This window comes from Amphiura filiformis, chromosome 15 (assembly GCF_039555335.1).
Source record: "Amphiura filiformis chromosome 15, Afil_fr2py, whole genome shotgun sequence".
In the NCBI taxonomy this organism is placed as follows: domain Eukaryota; kingdom Metazoa; phylum Echinodermata; class Ophiuroidea; order Amphilepidida; family Amphiuridae; genus Amphiura; species Amphiura filiformis.
Genome location: NC_092642.1, coordinates 16,245,161 through 16,271,359, shown reverse-complemented (window position 1 = coordinate 16,271,359; position 26,199 = coordinate 16,245,161). Strand labels below are relative to the sequence as shown.

The following is a 26,199-nucleotide window of genomic DNA, read 5'->3' as shown; positions in this document are numbered from 1 at the left end:
CTTACTATAGATGAGTTGACTTCTGACGTCAATGCCTGGCAGTATCATCACAATTGCCATTGATTTTGCCTGGCAGTATGAGCGCGCATCATATTTTGTTCAGGGCTTGTGTTTTTAAAACTCCTGCTACATCACAATAATTGGGCTATTGAACAGTGTAGTGGTTACATGGGGTTCACTCAAGCATACCAATATACCAGTCCCTTGCCTTTGTTGATAAACATTGAGGTCAACTCATCTATAGGTCCCTTTAAAAGTATTGAGATTTTAACTTTACTTGAAAGAATAAAGGCCAAGCTTTAAAATGATACCTTGGTTTTTAAATTTGAGGTGATACTTTTGAAAACATAGTGAAAAGTGTTTTTGATCTTATTATTTTGTTTTTATTTTTCAAATTTATTTTACCCATATCTTAATACAAGCTAATGTTACCTTTTGATGCATCACAAATATTGGACATGTCTTTGTCAAATGTATTCCTAGGATTCTGATCGTATAAAAACTGTTTTGGAGGAAGTTGGAAATTAGTTTTGTTTCTTCTTTTGCCTAGGTTACCCAATCAATGGATGTTTTGGGATATCCACTGTTCTTCCATGAGGCTCTGGGGTGAGGCTGTGAATCATGCAGTGCCCATTTAAGTGCAATTATCAACGACAAATAATCAATCAGCTTGCTACAGTTTTTCCTCCATTAAAAACCTTGCACATAAAATGTCCTCTCAATTCCTGGGTCTAGAACCAGTTCACCCATGCCACCTGTCAAGGCATTGGGCTATTCCTGTTGAAATCCATCCACACCCTATGGAAGACATTGCCTTAATCTTTTACACACAGGGAGTATGAATTTCAAATGAAGTTACCTTAATGGGTGACTCCATTAGAAATTTATACCCCTATGTGGGAGATAAGGCTATGCCTTCCATAGGGGGTATAGATTTCAACTGGAATAGCCCATTTTGACTTTTGTCATGCAGCCTTTGGATCATTGACCACCTGTGTTGTACAAAGTAAATAAATTGATGTATGAATAATTAATAGTCTTTGTATAATGCTGCTGTGTAAATGTAAATTGCGTATGAAAATATTCATAAAATATATATTCTATGATAATGATGTAAACTATTCTGAAAAAACACAATAACTGAAATATTAAATAATAAACATCAAAATATGGATATGTGAGTGGCTTTGATTTCTTTGTAGTTGCTTGTCGCTTCAGTAATTTTAAATGATTTGGAACACTTCCTAAAATTTACGATACTATTTTTTGCAGAGGGTTGAAGGTTGAAATTTCCGCTTGGGGTTGTTTTAGGGGGGGGTAAAGTTTCTTGGGGTCAAATTAGCAAACCAACTCATTGGGGTTCAACTCCCGCCCCCCCCCCCCTTGCAAAGACCACACTGGAATGGGGATCAGTATGGTTATCTTGCCTGCAGTTTTCAAATCTTAAGCTGTGTGCATGTATGGTACTCATAATATATACCAAAGCATACTAGTATTTAAAGGTCCTTGAAACAATAGACAGCCTCATCCCCCATTTTTCTTTATCAAAACTGAGATTTTAGTCAGAAAGCTCATTCTCATTACCTCAGTGAAATTTAAAGCTGGAGACAATTTTCATTTAAATCGTGTGCAGAAGAACGTAGTGATTTGTGGTAAGCACACCGGAAGTGTATGCAGTATCCCATGGGCATTGTTATACACATTTTTGCTTCTCATACAGTGGTGTAGGGGGGGGGGCAAGGGGCACATGCCCTGGGCGCCACCTGGGGGGGTATTGAACTGACAATTCAGCATCGATTCTGTGCCCATTCCATTCCAAGCGATGAAAGTCAAAATTTTAGCTCACTTCGCACACATTTTAACACAAAATCATTTGAAAGATCAATCGAAGACCGATATTCAACTTCATAACCAAAATTAATATTTAGTGGTAGGCCCTATTTGTGCAAATTGTGTGCAATTGTTTCATGAATTGAGGTTTACCATTATGCATTGGGGTGCCATGTATCCTTAGCCCTGGGCACAGCAACCCATAGCTACGCCACTGTTCTCATCAAAATAGCCCAAAATCACTAGCAATAATTTGGAAACATTGTTTTAATGGTAGGCCTTAAGCTTATAATCTTCGAAAACAGAATGTGAAAAATCAGACCATTCAAGAAAAAAGAATCATTATACATTACTTGCTGAATTCAGTGGTGTGTACGAAGAAAGTATACAGACTGTATCAAAATGATTGGTACTCATCAGTTTCAGTTTAAGTGTTTACTGAATAGCCTGCTTCTTCCAAATGCAACATTGGATCCACTTGAAATGCCCAGGATTTATAGTATTTTTTTAAAGTATCTAATTCCAGTCAGCGGCACTAGCTTTGAAGTTCAGTGTGTTCTGCATTAGCTTAGTGTTTAGGTGCGCGATCAAAGTGGTGCATACATACACGGGAAGCAAGAAACAACGCTAAACCAACGTAGCACATGCTGATCTTCGAAGTTAGTGCCGCTGACTGGAGGTAGTGATATAAACTATATATATTTCATCTACAAATAAGGTAGATCCAATGTTTCATTTTGATATGGTAGTCTTTTCTATAATCACTGATAACTGATGGGTATCAATCATTTTGATACACTCTGTAGCTTCAAAAGTATACTAGATACATGGTACAAAATTTGATGTTAATTTAAAGCTTGCATGCTAATCTATATAGCAAAGTGTTTTTTACTGGTTTTGTGGGAATGGATCACATATTGAAGAACGTCTTGTTTAAATTGGTTATGAAATTTATGGGACACCCTGTATTTTAGTAATTATTGCAATACATTTTGACAGACACAAAACTACAATCATAAAAATAACCTTTCTGTGATAGTTTAATATAGAAATAAACTCATTTAATTTTGTTTATTTTAAGTTGTTTTTGTTTCCTATTGATTACACATTGATATAACCATCAGCCTGTTACACAGGTGTTGTATATTCCAAAGAAACAGCCATATAAAATTGCCATCAAAAAACCGATGTCACCTAATGCATACACCATCATTAGGACATCATAAAGGTAAAACTTGGATTTGCTTATAGTTGTATTCTGTGATTACTGAAACCAAAATAACCATACAATTCCTCCCATGTCTATTTGGACAGTTCATTTATGGAGCACTGGTTTATGTATATACCTACATTTGGACAATCCAACCAAGCAATCTAAGAAAGGGCATTTTACTTAAAGTCTCAGAAATATTGAAAACATTTATTAAGTAGTAGCCCATTTTGTTTTCAAGTTCTATGTAGATTACTTCATGTTAGCATACACTATATTAAGGGGTACAATACACCCCTGGCCAATTTTGTGCCTATTTTTGCATTAAAAAAAAAAAATTATAGCACATTGGTGACAAGTAAGATATGCATATTATACTGTACTGAACATTCAGCAACTCAAAGCACTCATTTATTCTCATTTTAACTCATTTATTGATCAAATATTGGTTTTCCCTCATTTTTGACTGTAACTCCACAACTGTTGTCTGTGCTGAAATAAAATTTTCAGTGCAGTAGTTGTAGTCCTTGCCCCTATAATATACATATCTTACTTGTCCCCAATGCACTATAATGTTTGAGAAAAATGCAAAAATAGGCACAAAATTGGGCAGGGGTGTAATACCCCTTAAGCTGTTGTATAGTACCGTACTGACGCGAGTATAGTCCCACCCCGTTTTTGGGTGAACATTTTTCAAAATTGGGGTGGGATTATACTGAATTTCAAAAAAAAAAAAAAAAAAAAATTTAATTTTAATTTTTTCGGTTTTGAGTGTCCATGGACCTAGACCTAAATGTTAGGATCATTCATGGTTGACCTAAAAAAAAAAAAAAAAAAAATTTCAAGATGTTTTGTTATTTTAATATGAAAATTGATAATTTGTATTCATGTCATACTCTATTAATGATTTCAAAATGCATTGAATTTGAATGCATCTTGACATCATTAATAGAGTATGACATGAATACAAATTATCAATTTTCATATTAAAAATAACAAAACATCTTGAATTTTTTTTTTTTTTTAGGTCAACCATGAATGATCCTAGCATTTAGGTCTAGGTCCTGGGACACCCAAAGCCGAAAAATAATAACTTAAAAAAAAAAAAAAATTTAAATTTTTTTTTTTTTTTTTTTTTTTAATTTCTGAAATTTTCCGAAAGTTTGGGGGGTGGGACTTTACTCGAAGGTGGGACTATACTCGCGTCAGTACGGTACATGTATTTAGCAAGGTATATCCTTCTTTAGTGTCTGACTGCTCTTTCTGATTATTGCGTAAAAAGAACTAGGTCACGCAAAACTACACAGCTTGATTGGCTTCTGAGGTGCTGATGTGATGATGACGTGATTAGCTAATCAGAACCTCACTTCTGTGTTTACGCTATAAACAACGCCAAATCGACAGACTGCTGAAGAACCATGTCAAAAACTATATAGTTTGATCAGCTCGTAATAGGCGGGAAATATTAGGCTTTTACCACTACGCTGAAAAGTAGACCATCATTAAGAGTGCTATTAGTTGACCTGTCTGGTCTATATTTTGTGTGTTGAAAAAAGTAGGCAAAGTATATAACTTGAATTAATAATTCATGAAGCTTCTGGCGAGATGTCACAAGAACATCCTCAAAATAAAATATTTTGATATCGGCACGCCGATTACGAACTGAACAAAGATCACTCCATTCACTTTCACTTCATGATAGAGATTCTCCTTGCATTATGCTCTCATCTTGTGATGGCAATTTGAACTGGGGTCCATTTCACTAAACTTTTAACCCTTCGTAACTCAAGTACCCGTTCACAAAGTGATGAATACCCAAAACTAGACGTAACTTTATGAAGGGTCTCTGTAGTAAATACCTATTACTTACGAAGGGTACCATTCGTAAGTTTAGTGAAATGGACCCCAGGTTTCTTTTGGACCTGTACAATTTAAACAAAGTAAATGTGTACAATGCAATATTAGTTGCTAAACCTTGCTCAACTAGTAATATGCTATAGGCTATGCAAAACATTATGGATTGATATAGAATGGCTTGGTTGGGTGCTACATGTGTCATGTGTGTTTTGTTACAGACACAATGCTAACTTGGGAATTTATTAACACAAACATTGTCAAAAAGTGAACAATATTTGCCCATTACTAGTTGAACAGAGCATAAACTTGATGGTGCTCAGTCATACAATTCACACAAAGTTCTAAATTATTCAGAGCGTCAGTTACATGGCAGTTTGGCTTGACCCACAAGGCATTAAGGCTGTATTCAAATGCTTGTTTTTCACAGGTTCTCCATCCATTTTTAGTGGTTTTGAAACACCTGTCTCTTCCAAACCCTCCACTGGGTCCATTTGAAATGACCAGACTTGGAATAATGAAGTCTGGTCAAGTGGATCCAATGGTGCTTTTGGATGAGGCAGGCTTTTTCAGAGGCACTAAAAATGGATGGCGAATAAGCATTTGAATACAGCCTGTATGCCTAATAAGTTACTTGTCAAAAAGACAAATAGATTGGCTTGACCGATGGAAATTAAAAAATCTATTCAGGCCAAAGTTGGACATATATATAAAATATAGGCAGAAATAGGCAGCAAATATCAACAGAAACATTGTCTTACAACGTCACAGCCAAGTATGCTGGAGATATATAGGTCTTTAGCATTACCCCACTGGGAATAATATTCACTGATAACTCAAGTTGCTAAGACAGCTGTAGCCAGGGGGTCCGATGTACCCATTCCAACAAAAGGTCCATGTTTTATGTTAAAATGTGTCTTCTGAAAAAGGTCAAAATTTGGAAGAATATTTCACACAGGTCCACTATTATAATGAACGTGATCAATAAAGGACCCCAAAAGTCCAATTTTGAGGTTTAAAGTCCACTTTCCAATTTTTTTTTTTTTTTTTATGAAACAGGTCCACTTTTGGAAATCCTGTATTTCCCCCAAAAAAAATAATAAATAAATCTTGGCTATGAACCAGTGTTGCCAACTTTGGCCTGCATGGATCAGCTTGTATCACAAATGCCAAACCACATGTAGCATCATTCACCACAAGACCACTGACAACTACACATATATTTTGGTCAGTTGATAAGGCACACTTGAACAACTTGTACAATATTTTACATCATAATTAATGAGTGTAGCTTGATTACAATCAGAATCCAACATTTACTTCAACACAATCCCCTAAGGTATATTGATCGTTTTTGGAATATATAAATGTTCTAATTAAGATAATATATTCTAGGATCACAAGCCAATTACTTGGCAACATATATTCTAAAAGTATAAATATTGCTCAACATTTTAGCAATTATAATAAGAGTTGTGGAAATAAATACATAATGGGACACTACACCATATACAAAGAAAATAGAAGTCCACAGCAGGTAGCTTCTAAAGCAAATTATACACAAGTACACTAACATACACACTATATGTCATAATTATCCAGCCATTAAAATGAGCTCAATTTGTCATTCTGACTGCATGTTTTAAACAGAGAAATACACTCTAACATGCCTGTATTGGGCTATTCTAGTTATAATCCTATACCCCCTATGGAAGACATGACCTTCATCTCCCAAACAGGGAGTGTAGATTTCAAATGGAGTCACCCTAATTGATATTCATACTCTCTGTGTGAGTCTCACAGTCTCACACCAAGATAGCATAATCTCATGCCAAGGTAGTAAATCTCACGCCAAGAGCTTCAAAATTAGTAAAATCTCACGCATTGTAAAAATAAATAGTTGTCCCTACTCCCACACTTCTTAGATTCTTGAGCGCTGTGGCTCAAATAATCATGAGTCAAAGTGAACATTGTAGTCGGCAAACAATAATTTCATCCCGGTACGCCTCTGTTCGACAGTGTCTCATGCCAAGCAATCCAAAAAGTTGACAGCCCTGATTTGGGGTGTATCGATTTTAACTGGAATAGCCCATGAGCATTCAGGTCAGAATGTAGTTAGACATTTTGTTTGCACTTCGCAGTTGTCCAGCTGATGATTTGTGTGAAGAAAATTAATCACAGCTGAGAACCAAAAATAAAACAGAACCAAAAATGGTATCATATTATAAGATTGTACATTGTGGCTTTTAAGCAGTAATTTTTGGTCAAAATTATTTGAATACATTTAAATATATATAACAAAAATGTCCATCTTCCATCAATCAATGTGAGATTGAATTTTGCTTCTACCCTGAAAGTATTGATGTCAAAGGGAGATGTTCACATGTGGAGACATATATAGTTTCCCATAGCACATGATAGCAAATATATAAAACAGTGCATTTTGTGACCAAAACTTGTACAACATTTGCTCATATATCCTGATTTTTTTGCTACTTCCTTTGTAATATGCTATCTACACAGGTGTTGGCCCTGATCATTTATTCGTATATCCGCCATTTTGGATTTTTGCCATTTTGTGCATTTTGAAACCAAAGACCAATTTTTTCTTCATTTTTTAAAGTTCGGCAGAGTGCAACACTATCGTAAGTGCAGTAGAATGCAATAGCTGCCATTTGCAATGTACATACTTTTAACTAATTACACTAGAAAAAACACCCAACTACATGTAAAGGTGATATCTTGGGGTTAGCTTAGTGGCCATCAGAAAAGTATACAGAACATCAACACTTTTCAATGAGCATGATGAGGGGATTGTGCTGCAAACAATAGGTATTTTACAAAAGGCAGCTATTTCATTCTACAGCACTTATGATAGTGTTGCACTCTGCCGACGACATGCCTCAGAAATAAGGTGTGTCAGGGGAACCCCAGAGATGTTGGCTTATTTCGAGGCCTGGTGACACTTGAGTGAAGTGCACTCACAATGTAGTCGGAGTTCTCCCCTACAATTTCATTGCCTACCATTAAGTGCACTCACAATGTAGTCAGAGTTCTCCCCTACAATTTCATTGCCTACCATTAATACCACCACAGTTTATATAGCCCCTATCTTATAATATTCACATAATAGTAGTCGTAATACTACATTACTTATAACTCTGTACATTATTAAATAACAAGCAAAATATATTGGTCGTCCATCTCTTTTCTGATTTGAAAAAGACTTTGAACAGTTAAAATGCCCTTCTACAATCCCGGTCAAAATTGGTGGAATATCAATTACAATTGAACACATGGTTTAAACAGCTTTACACAAGTGTTCCAACTACTTTTGATCACAATTGTAGTTATTCTCTATAACTTGATAGTTTAATAATGTTGTGATTTATACAGTGCCTTTCAAATCTGTCAAAGTGCTTTAAATTTAATCCGCTGTAGTTAGAAAATATCAGCTGCCATACAATGCCCAAGGCATGCTCATACCTTTGGGAGGTGTTCAATGGACAATACTCATAACAGCTGCCCATTTCACCCTGGGTAGAGAGTGGCAAATGAGGTAAAGCGCTTTGCCCAAGTGCACAAAACCACGGCATCCTCCAATTGTGAGCCCTGTACCACTGTGCCCTATAGAGGCTGTCAGCCTTTTCCACGGGAGCCGCCATCTTGTGGGTACTGCCGTTCTGCATGTCATGCGTTAGACATTACGCCCCAATTACGCGGAAGTCGCAGCGGGTGATGCACCTCTTCAGTCAAGTGTCAATGCGGTGATCTTAGCAACAACGCACTCCGTACCCACAAGATGGCGGTGTTTACGCCACGATGACTACCTCAATACAGTTTGTCCACTCAGAAGTACAAAGTGATAACGTGTGCGTACACAGCGCGTAAACAGTGCGCAGTGCTGTATCTCTGCTGCAGGTATGCATGCCTTCAAAGTTGACACAATGTGTGCGTCCGCATCGGTACTTTGTACTTCAGACTAGACAGACTGTAGTTTAAAGAATAGGCTGTTTACCTGCTCCTTGTAATGCATCACATAATACTGATTTGAAACTGTCATATTTCTCAGTGTTCCCAATTTCGAGAGATTTATGTCTCAAAAGACAACATCTCAGGTCTAATCACACAGAATTATGAGATTAACTGAAAATGTCAATTTCCGTGGACTATATACCAGTGGCGTGCGCAGCACATTGAAAGTGGTGGGGCCAGGTTGTTCAGTTCCCCCGAATGGAGTCTGATTAGGAGCAAATTTGGATGTTTTTAACGTTTTATCGCCGAATCCCCCGAATAACCAACAAGAGTGGGGCCATGGCCCCCCTGCCCCCCCCCCCTTTGCGCACGCCACTGCTATATACACCACATATCAAGAAAGAGATGGATGATCCCTAGAATATCATAACATTTCTATCATCTACAAGGCCTGTACTCCTGTCGGTAATCTATTCTTATACATGCCAGCCAATGATAACGCAGCACTGTAGATCATTTGTCTTCTAGAAACACCTGTAAAAGCTAAATGCCAGTCCGAGCGATGGACACCGGGGGTGCCCCTCTCAATGACCTCACCACAGGTCACAGCAAGTCCTGACCACCTCAAGTTGTAGTCAGGTGGTGTTTGTTCTTGCGCTTGCATGATGAATTCACTTGGTATAGGTGTGGCTTGGGTGAAGACTTCAAGGGATACGTTGTTGGAAGGATCTTGGAGAACAATGCAGCCTATGTCAAACCACCTGTGAGAATAATAGGAAAGATATTGTCTTTTGTGTACATTTTGTAACTACTTGTATTCATTTTTAAGAGTTAAAACTCTTGCATATTGTTTGAAACTTAATTGATGATCAAGGACTTAGTACACATTACAAAATTGGGATAAGCACAATTAAGGTCCTTAATTTGTATCATAAAATGATTGATTGGTTCATATTACAGATCTAATGCCCTGAAACTACACTAGGATCCACAACATGCTCATCTATAAGGGGCACAGTTCTTTAACCCCAACATATGTGTACATTCATTGAATGACCTTTGAAATTTTGGGTACTAAAACTCATACTCTGCAACTTGACATTGTGATGAGGCCATTGTGGTCCATTATAGTGCTACCTCAAAATAAGTTGGTTAAGTGACTTTGTGCATGAAAGAGGCAATATGTTAGTATTCACATGTCAATTGGAATTGTTTAAGACAGCTGTGCACTCTCAAACATGCATATAATAAAAGTGCCATAACTTGAAGAGCACAATACACACTTTATAATCTGGATAAATCTGGATTTTCTTTGCTAAGTATTTATAAAAAACATTACAAAGTTCATACATATCAAAAAAGCTCAAATTCTCGAAAGAATCAATGTTTAGAGTACACAGCCATGTTAAAGAGACTCAAAATAGTGCCCAAACCATTCAGCTCATATTAAGACTCTCTATTGTGTAAATGATAACAAACCATGTTAATTCAGAGACCTGCTGTTAGCTCACTTATTATTATTATTATTATTATTTCTATACAATAATACATACTTTTCCGGTAATATCTCAGCAATGAAACTCTCCACAGAAATAACAGGTTGCCTCTCCCCCACCAGACCATTTCTTCTCAGATTTTCTATTCTCTCCTCAGCTCCCTTGAGTCCCGCGGCATAACCTTCTGGTTGTGGCGCAATATTAGACTGCGCTGCCTGACCTACGACTGTGGCTTTGCCGAATATCTTCTGGAATGCGTCCCTGATTCCGCCTACTTTGACTTCTTTGTCGGAGGCTACTACAATGTATATGTCACCACCGGAATCTATAGCAAGCAAAGAAACAAAAGACTTCATAATGTAACAACAACACCATTTGCACTGTGGGTTCATAATGAAGTTACTCATTGTGGCACTTATTATTTGTGGTGAGTCTGATGTCCACATTTTTAATATTCATAACTTGGTTTCACTGAAAAACAATGTTTCTATCATCACCTTTTGATGTGAACTTATTCAAAGTAATGAAATTACGTAAGAAATACTGACACGTTCTGCAAACTAGAATTTTTGACTTCTAACACGGGGGGGGGGGGGGGGATATTTGAAAATTACATTGGTAGAGTATGGTAAATCTGCAATACTATATGCCCTGTTACAGCTTACTCAATTATTACGAATCATGAAATGCATGTAGGTGCATTGTCAATGGGTTGATATCAGGGAATTGTTTTGACAACTCATTAGAACAGCGGTAGAATGGCTATGAACACATATGGGTACCAAACGCACAATATGTCCTATACATGGATCCTGTGCTCGTCCTCAGGAGTAAAATTGACTTCCTGAGGACGAGCACAGGATCCATGTATAGGACATATTGTGCGTTTGGTACCCATATGTGTTCATAGCCATAATTCATAGATGCTCTAATGAACAAAGGTAAAACAATTACCACTGTTTGGCAGGGTTCCCGTTAAGGTTTTAAAAATGTGCGTCCGTAATGACGCAAGTTTGCTGACGAGGTTGCAAAAACTTGCGTCCAGACAGATTTTTGTGCGTCCATCTGAAATTCACGATTATGACGATACACACGTACCCCGGGTCTACACCTCATCAAATGTTGATTGTTAAAAATAAATAAAAGTGCATTTTCGCCGTGATATTCCATCTGCATTCGCTATGGTAATTTTTCTCATTTCTGTGTCAGTTTTGGTCCAAACGTGGTCAAAAACAGGTGCAAAAACATGAGCAAAGTCTGTCAATCTTGAACAAATTTTCGTTCGTATTTTACTTCCGTATTTCTTTTAAAAAAATTAACGTGGTGTTGATGCTACAAAGCTAAAACTAGCGCGCTGCCACAAATAATACGAAAAAGGGTTATCATTTGGATTTTGTCTTTAAAATTGCTTTTATTCATCGTAACAATAATACTAATAAAGGAAACCTAGATTATTTATGAGAAAATAAACTTAAAATATTAAAAATTGAATATTGTCAGGTTGTGATAAATAATTAAATAAACATTAACTGCACGTATTTTCGTAGAAGTTAGCGTCACGTGTTCAGTCCAGCAAGCTGGCTTGTAAACAAATCAATCGGGACTTCCCCAGGCCATCAAACATCGATCGTTCGGAAAGCATGCAAAAAGTGCACGATTTCCTGACGTTGCATTTAAAAATATTGCAGAATTTACTTCAATTCTTAGCAGGTGGGTCAACATTTTGGGGCTTTTATTATCTTAAAATATAAAGGAATAAAATTTCTTATTTTTATCATCAATTAATGATAAAATTTGAAGTTTTGTCTGCGTCCACATGATGTGACATGGACGCAAAATACTTGATTAGCCATGTGAACTTGCGTCCAAATTTGTAAAATACGCGTCTGGACGCAATGACGCACACTAACGGGAAGCCTGCTGTTTGGTAATGATTATACTAGAGATTATGCTTGTTCAAGTAACTTACGTATAATAGGAGCCATTCCAGGGTCCAAGGTTGTGATCATTGTATCAACAGAACTCTGCAACAACAACAAAACAATGATGGTAAAGCTATCAAAAGTGGCTAATTCATACAAACTGTTCTCTATGCGTAAGTCCATGTACATAGTTTGTATGGACCCTGCAACAGGTCTTCTGTCATCTAAGGAGTGCACCTGAAATACATGTAAGAGGCAGCAAGTCCACCATACTACTATTACTTCTACTACATGCCTCTCCTCAAATCACACAATAAATATCGTACTATCAAATGACCTTTTACTTGGATCACTCATCATGTTAGACATTTGCAAAAATCTACAAGTACATGTAATGACACTTCATGCCTAAACAAAATACAAGTTTGTTTCCTACATGTAGCTGCAAGGTATAGGGTCCACAACTTAGGTTCCCCCTAAATACTTTTCAAAATAAATCCAAAAATATTTGACGAAATGCACACCTGTCAAAAAGTAGCCTTATTTGTTTTACACATATAGACCAAATTATAGCATCACATGTCATTGCGTTCAGTCACAATGGTTCATTATGTGAATAAAGACAGTTTTCAACAGTGTTAACAGTTGCATCTGAGTCCATAGGAGTCAACTCTCAAACAATACAGTAAACCAGGTCTATTCATGTGTTTGTTAAAAAAAACCCTGACTGCTATGGACTCAGGAGCAACTTTTAAAATAGCCTCTTTTCTTACACAACCATTGTGACTGAATGCAATGATGTGTGATGCTATAAATTGGTCCATATGTCTAACACAAATAGGGCTACACATACATTTTGTAGAATATTTTTAGACTTATTCTTAGTTGTGGACCCTTTAATACAATCCATTATAATCATTTCAGCTTACGAGCGATTTCACTACATTCAGTTTCTGTTTGTTTTTGAGAATGGAAGAAAACAATGCCTATTGTTTCATCCTAGCATGCATACAGGTGAAACCAATGAAACAAATCTGTAGTGCTTTCCATTGTCATTGACATTTTCTTTCTACCATATTTTATGGTTAAATGCAAGAAGGAGGTTAAGCCTGTGGTTCTCAACAAGCTAAATCCAGCCTGCCAACAACTGATATGTGGCCCTTGACCAAGTCATGTAGAAAAAAGTGGTGTAGCTGGCCCTCAAGCCCTCAAGTTTGAAATGTTTTGGCCACCTTGCAGTCCTTTGAAAAATAAAGTTACCAACCCCTGTCATAAGTATTTTGTTTCTAAAACTTCTTGCATTCAACTAAAGAATTTTAATTCTTAAAATTTTAATTCTTAAAATACTTATATGAGCAACAAATATTGTCATGATGCAAAGTTTGATATAGTTTACCTTTGTTTTCTCCACTACTTTCTTCACAATACTGCTGCCCCATCCAAACAACAGACCACTACCACCTCCCCCAGTATGGTATTCCTGATTAGTGGACAGCTCTGTAGGATTTGCACCACTGTCAAATGGAACATTGATGGCTGAACTGCCTGGATAAGAACCCTGCTGCATTCCACCCTGGGGAAAAAATGTAAAGATTTGTTACAGAATACAATGATGATAGGCCTTCATGACTTAGGGCTCATATTGAAATTCCCTTACACAGGAAGGTGTGCACCATCCTGCAGCTTTCCTGTGCTAGCGTTCTTTTGTTAAAATCCTGGGCAGGGTGTATCACTGATGCATATAATCCATCCGTTTTATGACTGAGCTTTCCTGAGGTGCGCGCTTAGCGAGGGGAATCCTGCCTTCTTTCTGTGTGAAAACGTGGTAGGGTATTTCAATATGAGCCCTTAGGACCACAGGAACAAATTGGACTTTGATGGCTGCACTATCTGGATAGGATAAGGGTCCTTCCTTCCACCTGGACCCTAGGAAAAAGAAATGGAAAGAGTTTGTAATTGTTATAGATTACGATTTATCATAATGGAGGTGATCAAGCAAAATCAGTTGGAACTAGGAAATATGAAATTTTCAGTTTCTTATAGGAGAGTGAAAAGCATTTGCAAAGTTGCATTTTGCAGAAAACTCCACTGAAATTGAACAGCCAGTTCCAAAGATATGAGCAACTAAATAGTTTCCAAAACAAAAGGAAAAATATTGCCTTTGTTTGGTTATATCTTTGGCTATACCCTGGGAAGGCAAATAGAAAGAGTTTGTCATAGAATACGATTTCGCATATATATGTGATGTAAAGGGGAAAAGTGAGTTGCAAAGTGAGTTGCAAATTTTAGTTCCAGTATTAGATTTAATTTACAAAATAAAGGGGAAAAAGTTCATTTTGGCATTTGGGAGAGCAGCCAGGCAATTATGCTAAGGCCTGCTACGGCACCAAGGCAATCACATGCCAATGAATACATCTAAAGTTAAACATTTTGTGGGGCACCAAGGCAAAGGCATGGGGCACCCAAGGCAATTGCCTTTGGTGCCTATGGTTATTCTGTTCCCTAGATGTGACAAGCTAAATGACTTGCTTGTTACCAAAATTGATTTTGAGATACAGGATAAAATAATAATAGTGTATTTAACTTCTTCTGTATTTTATTGTTCTGAGCAACACTAACATTACCATATCTCTGGATCCGTAAGTCCAATTGTGATGACAATTTCATCAAAATAAAGCTCTGACACAGTATGAAATTATAAACTGCATTTTGATTTTCCCTGACAAAAGATTCATTCTGTTTGATCCCATCACATATGATTATTGATAAGTCTTCTGGACCTAGACCACTGGTGGAACAAATGGGACTTTGATGTTTGTACAACCTGGATAAGGACCGTGCAGGGCTAAGGATACATAACAGCGCCCCTCCAATTCCTGCAATAATTACGTGTGGAGCGCGCAAAAATTTGCACAAATGTCACTAATTAATTTTGGTTACAATGAAGTTAAATTTTGGTCGTAAATTGATCTTTCAAATGACTATCTGTGCTGAAATGACTTTCATCGCTTGGAGGGGCGCAGAATCGATGCTGAAGAATTGGTCAATTGGGTGCCCCCCCCCAAAGGTGTTACAAAGGGTATGTATCCCCCCGAGACGACACTTCTTGCTACATTTAATCGTGCGGTGAAAAAAACAATGCGATAACATACAAAAGGATTTCAAAAACATAAATGATTACAGGCAACTGCATCAAACTCTATTACAACTCTAATACAGATAAGCACTAGAAATTAAAAAAAATTTTAGCAGAGTTTTGAACACCCTGACAGATTTAAGGTAGTACTACACCCCTAATAAATTTTGTGACTAATTTTGCATTTTTCTCAAAAAATAACTACACACTGGTAACAAAAGTTATTTATTATAGGGGCAAGGAATCCAATTACTTCACTGAAATTTCAATGATTCAAGACAAGTGGTTCATTATATATGTTAAGAAATGAGGTACATTCTAGCGTTACCTCTTTTCTTATCATAAATAACGTACCGCTTGTCTTGAGTCACTGAAATTCCAGTGTAGTAACTAGATGCCTTGCCCCTATAATAATTAATATACATAACCTTTGTTACCAGTGTTTTATTATTTTTTGAGAAAAGTGCAAAAATAGTCACAACTTTATCAAGGGGTGTAGTACCACCTTAAAGGCAACTTATTACAAAGCAGAGTTGCAGCAAGAGAAAAGGTACAGTCACCATAAACCTTTGTTGAAGCTTGAGTAGTGAGCAGAATTGACTTGAAGATCTTAAAGTCTGTGATGAAATCTAATGATGAAGCACTTCAGACAGGAGAAAGACTGTGGCTTGCCCCAAAGACACAAAATGAATTTTGTATATTTGAATAAAGACAGTGTAGTGCACTCAGGTGATCGATGTGATCGCAGAACACCACCAAATTAGGCATGCGTTTAATAATTTACCATATTATATGCTAGGTCTACATGACTTGGTCCACTGTCAAATGGAACATTGATGGTTGTGCTGCCTGGATAAGGACCCAGCTGCATTGCACTTTGACCCTGGCAAAGAAAAAATGGGAGATTTCTGTAGAACGTATGATGACCTTGTACAATTCTGGAGGGTCTAGGCTATCTTTTAAATTGCAGAGTACTGCACATACTTGAAGATATAATAGATACATAAGGCTGTGGAAAAAGTTCTTAGGTTAGACTTGCATTCCGCTCTAAAGTAGGGGCAGTCACCGTAAAAATATGTTATGTTAGTGATTTTGTGTGATAGCAATGCAAGCTATATGAAACTTGAATATTAATAGTTCCTGCGACAGGCAGTTGTGATATCGCATTTTGGCCCGCCACTTGGGCTGAAAAGTCTGGCAGGTTGCAGGAATGGGCTGTTCCAGTTTAAATCAATATACCTCCCTATATAAAACATTTCAATCTTCTACACAGGGAATAATGTGAATTGCAAAAGGAGTTACGTGCATGATTCCATTTCAAATCTACACCCCCTGTGTGGCAAATATAAAGGTTATGTTATCCATAGGGGGTGTATGGATTTCAACTGGAATAGCCCAATGCTCACTCTCGCATTGGGAACAGACCTGCAACTATCTGGACATAGGACCTACCTGTACTGGGTACTGTGGTGCTCCAGGTACCATCCCTGGCACATCGTGAGCATGTCCATGACTGTGAGAGTGACCGTGATCATGGCTATGACCGTGATCATGACTATGACCATGGCCGTGATCATGGCTGTGGCCGTGAGGTTGGTACATAGGCACATTGGCTGGTTGCTGCTGAGGAGATGGCTCTAGTTCAGGCTCTTCAGCTGTCAGTGGTGATGGTGTAAAGATCTTGATCCCTTCTGTCTGACCAAGTGATGGGGGTGTGTATAACTGAGACTGAGGAGCTGCTGGCGGTGGCTGGCTGGAACTGGCTGGTGCTGGATCTATTGATCCTGGTGGTCCTGTGGGGAAGGTAGACAAAAACATGAAATGTCATCAGTTATACTGTGCATTTTTGTTAACAGGATTGAACAGGGATTATCATAGTTCAACTGTTATTTATTGATTAAATAAACCCCTTTTTAATAAGTACTTTCGAGGATTTGAAAGTCCACTTAGTCCCAGTCAAATACCATGAAATTAAGAATTCCAAAATGCGATTTTTTAAAAAATTTTATGGGAATGTCATCTTTAAAGGCCTCTATACTCAAAAGCATGTCTGGTGACTTGTTCCAGGTTTTGTTGGAGCTGGTCACATATTATTACTCCAGAATCCTTGAGACAAAACCACATCGTATCAACTACTCCCCATTCCAGAATAATACAGAACTAATTTTTTGGATTAAAAAATATTATCCTGTTTTGCCAAATGAAACATAGCTAAATCCTAATCCTTTAATTAGTACCTGGCTATAAAAGTCAAATTTTAATATTTTTGCAATTTCAGGGGAAATGGTCCAAAAACATGCAACTTTGCATGTTTTCTTACAATTGTAGTTACAAAATTGTAAGACTAAGTCTAAGCATACAAAATCTTAAGTATTGGCTAAGAATTTTTCATAATTTTTTATATTATATGTTATTTTTGCAAATTGGTTATGAAAAAGATTGGAAAATGTGTTTTACAAAAATTAGAATGCATAACTTGATTAGCTTTTGGTCAAGTCTTTGGGCTTGATTATCACAGAATAAAAAAAAGGTCGAAAAAAGCCCTAAAAATGCATGTTTTGGGCCTTTATTTCCAAATATTAAAATTTTACTTTCATTGCCAGTTAGGACTAACTAAAGGATTAGGATTTAGCTATGTTTCATTTGGCAAAATAGGTTAATATTTATTTAATCAAAAAAAATTACTTCTGTATTTTTCTGGAATGGGGAGTAGGTTAAAGTTCATAGAGTTGCCAGTTGCGCCTTGAGTTGCACTGCACATGAGCTCTGATTAAATGATCAACTTTCTCTTGCTATTGCTCTGGGATAGACAAGTATTTTACATCATTTTACTTGGATAAGCTCCAGGATCATTCTGAACCAGTTTTTGATAACTTATTTTTCTCATCTAATGAGGAATATTTGTGGACATTTTGATATAGTGGATATCATATTTCATCACACTACTACTAGTATATCTGTACTGTGCTACTGAGTATTGATTGTGTTTCACACCTACCAAACTTGTACTCTTCATGGCTGGTATATTATTGTCTACCATTGTTGTCTCCTTATTGATTGAGACTGTTACAATGTCTCCTCTTTCCTACACTAGAGAGGAGTTACTACAACTTAACTGTAATACATCTATCAACAGAGTTCCCCAAGATACCTATTACCAATTAAGGAACTTGGGTATATGTAGTGTTAAGCCTACAAAGCGTGGACATCGATGCGTTAAGCCAAACAGCAAACCTCCATTCCTACGCTAATTACAGAGCGAAGGCAAACCATCCCGAAACCATCATCCTAATCGAGGGGTAAACTTGTCAAATTTGAAACAACTGCCTAATTTGTACACGCCCCCCCCCATATGTGTCAATGCTTGTCTTTGGACCGTCCAATCTGCTGCAAATAAGACTACGCAGATTGCTGATTATATTCAAGAACATGATATTGATGTATTTATAATGACTGAAACCTGGCTTCATGATTATGATGCAGTCATCATTGGGGAACTCACCCCTCCGGCTATACTTACCTCAACGTACCTCGCCCCTCCGGTACCCGTGGTGGTGGAATCGGCGTTGTTTTCAAAACACCCCTTAAACTGCGTCAGATTCCACAAGAAATTCACACTACTTATTTTGAACATGTTTACATCACTGACTTTACCAAGCGCCTTACATTGGTTGTAATATACAGACCTCCTCCTTCTCGTGACAATGGCTTTCGTACATCTGACTTTTTAACTGAATTTGACTCCTTTGTTGATGATATATCTGTGTCTCCCAGAAAATTACTGCTTGTTGGCGATTTCAACATACACTGGGATGAACAAAACAAATGGGATGTTAAAAAGTATGTCTCCATCCTCTCCTCTGTTAACTTCCAACAGCATGTTGACAAACCAACCCACCGATCTGGACACATATTAGACCATGTTTTGTCATGTCCTGATGATGAATTAGTGAGTGATTTCCATGTCCATGAGATGCTTGTGACTGTTCACCACTGTGTCCTTTTTAGAATCAATCTTCCGAAACCTTTGCCACAAAGAATTACCCAGACTGTTCGCAATTACAAGAGTATTGATGCGAACAATTCTCTCACACATTGTCTAACAAACTGAAAACTGTTCCAGTAGTCGACAATGTTGACGATTTTGTACAACTGGTACAATTCATGTACAGTTGATGTCGTGAGACCAATTTGCCCCAGCTACTACTCGCACCGCGCTATAAGAAATCGCATGCCATGGTATAATGATAGTGTCCACGCTGCTCGCAGGGAAAGACGAAGAGCTGAAAGGAAGTGGCAAAAAACTCGCTCTGATGAAGATCGTGATCGGTTTTTGACCATAAACAGTTCAGTCAATGTGTGTATCTTAGAAGCAAAACAATCATATTTCACTGACAAACTTGCAGATGCTGACAATAAGACCGTTTTCAGCACTGTGAATCATCTCCTTAACAAGCAGGTGCGTCATCTTCCTGCTCATGATGACCCCAAGGTGCTAAGCAACAAATTTTCCAAATTCTTTGTCACAAAGATTCGTAAGATTCGTGATGACTTGCATGCAGGTGTTTGTGACCCAGCTACAAAATGTAATGATGTTCCATGTGATAATTGTCCCCAATTCGCTCAATTCCATCCTTTAACGGAGGATGAAGTGTTGCACGTGATCTCTAAGTCATCTAATGCCTCGTGTCTGCTTGACCCTGAACCAACATGGCTGCTTAAGGACCATATTCAATACCATCTCCCTGCACTGACAGCTATTGTCAATGCATCCTTAACATCCGGTGTGTTTCCTAAAGCTGCCCACTCTGCTGTTGTTTCACCACTAATTAAGAAACCTTCTCTTGATAAAGACAATCTCCAAAACTACAGACCAGTCAGCAACCTATCACACTTAGCTAAAGTCATAGAGAAATGTGCTTCTGCTCAACTTGTTGAGCACTTTAATACCAATGAACTCACTGATCCCCTCCAATCAGCATATAAAGCTATGCATAGCACAGAGAGTGCACTGATCAAAGTCACCAAAGACATTACTTCTGAGATTGATTCTAAGAAGGTTGTTTTAATGGTTCTGTTAGACATGAGCGTGCATTTGATACTGTCGATCACAAAATCTTGATAGACCGCCTCAATAAGCGTTTTGGAGTTTGTGGTGTGGCATTAGAGTGGTGCCGTTCTTATTTACAAGGATGGACAAGTCAAGTCAATATAGGTGGCCATCTATCTGATCCCGTCGTTGTTGAATTTGGAGTTCCTCAAGGATCGGTACTCGGTCCTTTGAAATTTACCATCTATACTACACCAGTTGGTGATATCGCACGCAAATATGGTATTCACTACCACTTGTACGCTGATGACACCCAGTTATATACGTCTTTCGATCCTCGTATCCCTGGTGAACTTGATTTAACTCTTGCCAATCTAACATCTTGCATTGATGAAATTCGATCTTGGATGGCCTCCAACTACCTCAAATTGAATGATTCCAAAACAGAATTCTTTGTTGCCGGCTCTGTCTACAGCCTCAGACTTCTCCCATCGCTTACTCTCACCATAGGTACATCCATGATCACACCATCTCAAGTAATCCGCAATCTTGGCGTATTTTATAACCAGACAATGACTTTCACTAATCACATAAATCACCTTCGCCAAACTATCAATTTTCAGATCAAGAATCTGTGGCGCATCCGTAGTTTCATCGACTTTAACACCTGTCATCATGTTGCACGAGCCTTAATAACATCAAGGCTTGACTACTGTAATGCTCTCTTTACTCATCTATCTGCCACAGACATCTGTCGACTTCAGCGTCTCCAAAATGCCGCCGCAAGAGCCATCTTTGCTGTCGGTCGGAGAGTTGATGCTGCCTCACTGTTGGTCAAATTGCACTGGCTCCCCATCTCTAACGCATTACTTTCAAGCTTCTGCTATATGTTTACAAATCTATGCATAATCTCGCTCCAGTGTACTTATCTGACTGTTTCATTCTATATGTTCCTGGCCGACCTCTCAGATCATCGGGTGATACCACTCGCTTGGCAATTCCCAAAGCAAGTATCACTGCCTTTGGTGAAAAGCGTTTTCACATCATTGCTGCCCAAGCCTGGAATGAACTCCCCATTACAATCAGATCAGCTCCATCCATTGATTCTTTCAAGAGACTGTTGAAATCATATTTATTCTGATGTATTTTGTATTATGTATTATGTTTTTTATGATATTTGTACACGCTATGGTACTTTTGTGTATAGCGTTCTAAATGCAGTGTATTATTATTATTATTATTATACCTGATGGTGGAGGCGCTGATGAAGCAGATACTGCCACTGGTGGTGGTGCTGCTGCAGCTGCTGTCGCTGGTGCTGCTGCTGCTGAAGATTGATCATCACTTACTTCCTCCATCATATTGACAATGGCTTCTTTGTGCACACTTGTTCACTGCAGGGATTCAAAAAATAAATAATTAAAGTGCCTTCCTTGAGTGCAATTTTTAAAACATCCAGCCCTCGAATTAAGGATCTGAAGGGCCACTGCAACTTTTTAGGGGAAGTTAATAATTGCCATGGATTTTGACTGAAAAGGCCAGGCAGCACGGCAGTTTGTAACATTTCAAGAGGGCATCATGGCAACTGTTGAAAATTTGAGAAGGACACCAAGGCAATTTATCAAAAGCGAAGAAAACACACACAAACAGTCTGATAGATGATTTTATAATGAAGGGGCAGAGCTGGGGCACCGATGCAAACTTCATTAAAGGGCACAGCAATCGATGCTGTGATCGATAAAGGACATATTTTGAGGGCATTACGGCAGTGGGGATGGGCACCCACGGCATTATGCCGTGGGTGCCATGGGTTAATTCGAGAGCTGATAACATCCATTGTTGTAGATAATTATTCATCTCTGAAAGTTAATGATCGAGAAATTAAAATAAGCAAAATAATAGATTCAGTTGATAGGAATTTAGGAAACGATTGGTTGGTGATTTGTATGTCAAGCGGTATACTTTTGCTGCAGGGCTCTATATCAATTGATCAGCTTGATGCTCGGAAAACAGAAGTAAACATTGAGCATGCGTGAGAATCGCTTTGGATTACCGAAGCATTTTTTGGGCAGGATTGGGTACCCGAAATTGAAAAAAAAGAATTTTTGCATCATGATGAAGTGTCGCAGCGTGGTATGACACAAATGAATTGATATAGGCCTACTGCATCTTTAGAAATGACGGGCGATTGTACATACATACTCATGCTACATACGCTTCGAGAAGCATCTTCCATGATGACGCAATTGCTGCTGCCGTCTACCTAGTCCGAATAATCAGACCCAGAACAAAATATTAATTTCTGACATGATCGTGTTCTGAGTCTGAACTGTTTCCATTCGAAATCTTGATGCCAAATTGGACAAAAGAAGCACATGGTCCTACATGTGTACTTCACAATTTTTTTTTATAATCCCCTATTTTTCATGTTGCGTGAATTCGTGAATCACTCTATTGTGGACCATCCTTTTGATACTAGAGTATTTGGACAAGCGGAACAGTTTTGACAGGCCCTTTGTCTACCTCTCTGTTTGTAAACAAACAAGAAGGTCGAAATTGTCCTCCTCGGCGAATACGAAAGGCAGCGTAATAGTACGGCACTACCGTCTACCGTGGGATAGATACCAATGCAGAAACCAAGAAATTCAGCACCAAAGCTAATGCTGGTTTCATGCGCTTCATCATGTCGCTTGCACTTGTCTGCAAGCGGAGCGGCACATCGCTGAGCGGCGCGACTCTGAAAGCCACTCTTGCCGCTCAGCACCACTCCAAAATCATATTTTGTTCTCATACATCAGAGTGCCGCGACACAAAGCGGTGGAGTGATCGATATATCGGCTTGCCGTAGTCCGAATAATCAGACCCAGAACAAAATATTAATTTCTGACATGATCCTGTTCTGGGTCTGAACAGTTGTAGTAACTACAAATTTCGAACGTTTGAGGACTTGTTCTCAAGTTGTAGAAGGTGCCATAGGGTGGCTAGAGTGTTAATTATTTTCATTATAAATGTCGCAAAATATTAATATTGACAATAACTAATAACCTGTTTCACCTCTCCATATATTCATACATTGCTCACCTGTGTTTTCATATCATATTTTGTGGTGAAAAATGAATACAAATGTGTAATTTGCAATCATTTTTGGAGCAACAATTTCTTCGAACCGATGGCTAAGTGTGTATGTGAATGCACATTAAACGCATACAAACACATACACAGCACCTGTTGGAACTCCCGGTCGGAGCCGGGAGTTTCAATTATTTGAACTGGGGTCTGAACTGTTTCCATATGAAATCTTGATGGCAAATTGGACAATAGAAGCACATGGTTCTATGTGACAGCTTTTTAATGCCTATTCACGTTACGTGAATCACGCTATTGTGGACCATCCTTCTGATACTTGAGTGTTAAAACGGGACGGTCTTTTGTCTACCTCTCTGTTTGTAAACAAACCAGGAGGTCGAAATCGTCCTCCTCGCCGAATACGAAAGTCAGCATGGTCAGCGTAATAGTATACGGCACTATAATAAAATTAGGCAATTCTTGGCCAAACTGGAACATGCGCGTTGCGTCCATGTAGTGTACTAAGCGTGTACGCAGTGTAAGGCGCGTACATACTTTCTTCTGTACCGCGCTATATTCGCGTGTGTTTATCGCGGAGCCACTAGCGTTCAAAGTGTTCCAGTTTGGCCAAGAATTACTCAATTTGATTATAGGCTTGCCGCTGGTCACCGCTAGCGTTTCTGAGGCGACTGCGCAGTGAAGTAAAATCATCTTCAGAGCGGCAAGCGGCAGGAAAACATGAAACCAGCATAAATCATAGCCACTGACTATTATGACTATACTAAAATGCAGTAAACCTTTGACGAGCGCGTATTGTAAGGATACATCGCGTATTTACTGCGTTGCACGCACTTGTCTCTGATTGGCTGCTAAGGCGATATGTTGTTGCTGAGTGGAAATTTATGAATGAACTGTCTGTGCGCCGTACGCGTTGTTAGCGCCGAATTTGCAACATCACGGTTAGTCCGGTGCTCTGACGATAACACTCCGATCGCCAGGCAATCTACGTTTGTAGTAGGCCAGTGGGACAACGAAAACGCTACGTGAACGAGCTACATCACGGTAGTCGCGATCGTCAAAGGTTTGCTGCATTTGACTATAGAATCATGCATATCAGAGAAGATAAATCAGCCATGTGCATGTCTTCCGAATTCTGTACCAAGTTTACAATCCAAGTTGTTAAACCACGTAACAAATTCTTTTTTTGACTATCAGAAAACGCAAACCCGTCAACAAAAACTATCAAAACTAGTTAACTCCTTATCCAAATAAATTGCATTATTACTTACCGAAATGTTTCTAAAATGAGATTCTTGTTCGATGTTCTACTTGCTTGTACTTGCTCGATACACGTACACGACGGCTGCTCGACAAAATGACGTCATTCATGCCACGTAACCCGACCTTTGACCGTAAACTTCGCCAGGGATTCCCTTTTGTTTTTGTTTTGTACAACTTCAAGAGGGGGATTCCCCTGCTATATGCTACAAAATTCTATCTCATGAGATCAATTTTTGAAGATCTACAGATCCCGGCTTGAGATGAACAATGACTTTGACCATGCATGGGAACTCTTGCATGTTTTTCTCAAAAAGAGACACAAGATATATTGCTGAAAAATAATGATGTGAAACTATTATAAATTTCAACAAAATGATGTGAAATGGCTATGAAATGAAATGATTAGTTTCCCGTCACATTTTTTCAGTGAAATATGAGGTCATGATTTCATTATTCATTATTTTGGAAAATTTCATTATTTTCAAAACTTTCAATTGCATGGCTATTACCTATTATTGTTTTTTTTTAATCTTTTCAATATTACCTATATTGTTGATGAAAGACCATCTAAAAACAGGTATTATTATATTAAACAGACATTTTGCAACACTGAGATTGAGAAAAGATTTGAATTTGTTTTTACTAGCGGTCACCCATCTTTCGCAGTTCGTAATAAATGCAATTTTACAAATGCATCGTTACCCTCCGAGGTATTGCGAACAATTTTACCCACAACTCCCTAATTTATAAGCTCTCTTTTATATACCGATTAATCAGTCATTTCATTTAATCATTTTAATCAACTTCTTTGTTTCCCCCAGACCCCGTGTTGTCCCATATCGTCCACTTCTTTCACTGCCCCGTCCCCCGCTCATATACCCTCTTCTCCGCTCTGCCTCTTATCTGTCCCTGGTCACCCATCGCAGATTGTTAAATAATATCGCCAACCCATGGCACCCATGCACTCTCCTCACTCATTTTGATTTGATAACAATTCTGATCCCCCAGGATAAAATGCTTACCCCCTCCCCCGGCCTGCTAAAAATTGATTCCCCTTTCACCCTGCTCAAAAATATCCCCCACGATGCCAAATTTTTGAGATCCCAATTTGCAAACGTTAAAATGGTCTAATGCGAGGGCAGTGAGCAGAAAAATTTGCATACTTGGTTCCCTACTGTTTTTCAACAGTTTATTTTATTTTATAAAGATGCACTATGAATTTAATTCAGCTTGCCAAAAATTGCTTTTGCCAAAATTTTCTTGCAATTGTATCCTCTCCAGGGATCATAATTAGTGCATAGCCCCTTACAGTATTGGTTAAATAATGGAACTAGGAGCAAATTGTTCTTGAACATTTCCTTCTGATTCACTGGGATTTT

At 38.2% G+C, this 26,199-nt stretch overlaps 1 protein-coding gene across 1 annotated transcript; it reads right to left on the bottom strand.

Annotated features, from left to right (window-relative positions):
• Positions 1-7,418: 7,418 nt before the first annotated feature.
• On the bottom strand, positions 7,419-24,930 carry LOC140171312 (protein PRRC1-like). Its single transcript, XM_072194548.1, has 7 exons — positions 24,829-24,930; positions 21,720-21,867; positions 16,876-17,216; positions 13,684-13,860; positions 12,335-12,389; positions 10,423-10,690; positions 7,419-9,630 (listed from the first exon to the last, which is right to left on the bottom strand). Exons 2-7 carry the CDS (start codon positions 21,832-21,834, stop codon positions 9,312-9,314), a joined length of 1,275 nt encoding a protein of 424 aa, XP_072050649.1. The 5' UTR covers positions 21,835-21,867; positions 24,829-24,930; the 3' UTR covers positions 7,419-9,311.
• Positions 24,931-26,199: the final 1,269 nt, after the last annotated feature.

Excerpts from the sequence above, each read along its gene's own strand:
- LOC140171312 (XM_072194548.1), bottom strand. The coding sequence starts at position 21,834 with ATGATGGAGGAAGTAAGTGATGATCAATCTTCAGCAGCAGCAGCACCA. Across the intron at positions 12,390-13,683 it reads AAGTAGTGGAGAAAACAAAG|AGTTCTGTTGATACAATGAT; the intron begins GTAAACTATATC and ends TTGTTGTTGCAG. Across the intron at positions 10,691-12,334 it reads TGGAATGGCTCCTATTATAC|ATTCCGGTGGTGACATATAC; the intron begins GTAAGTTACTTG and ends TGCTTGCTATAG.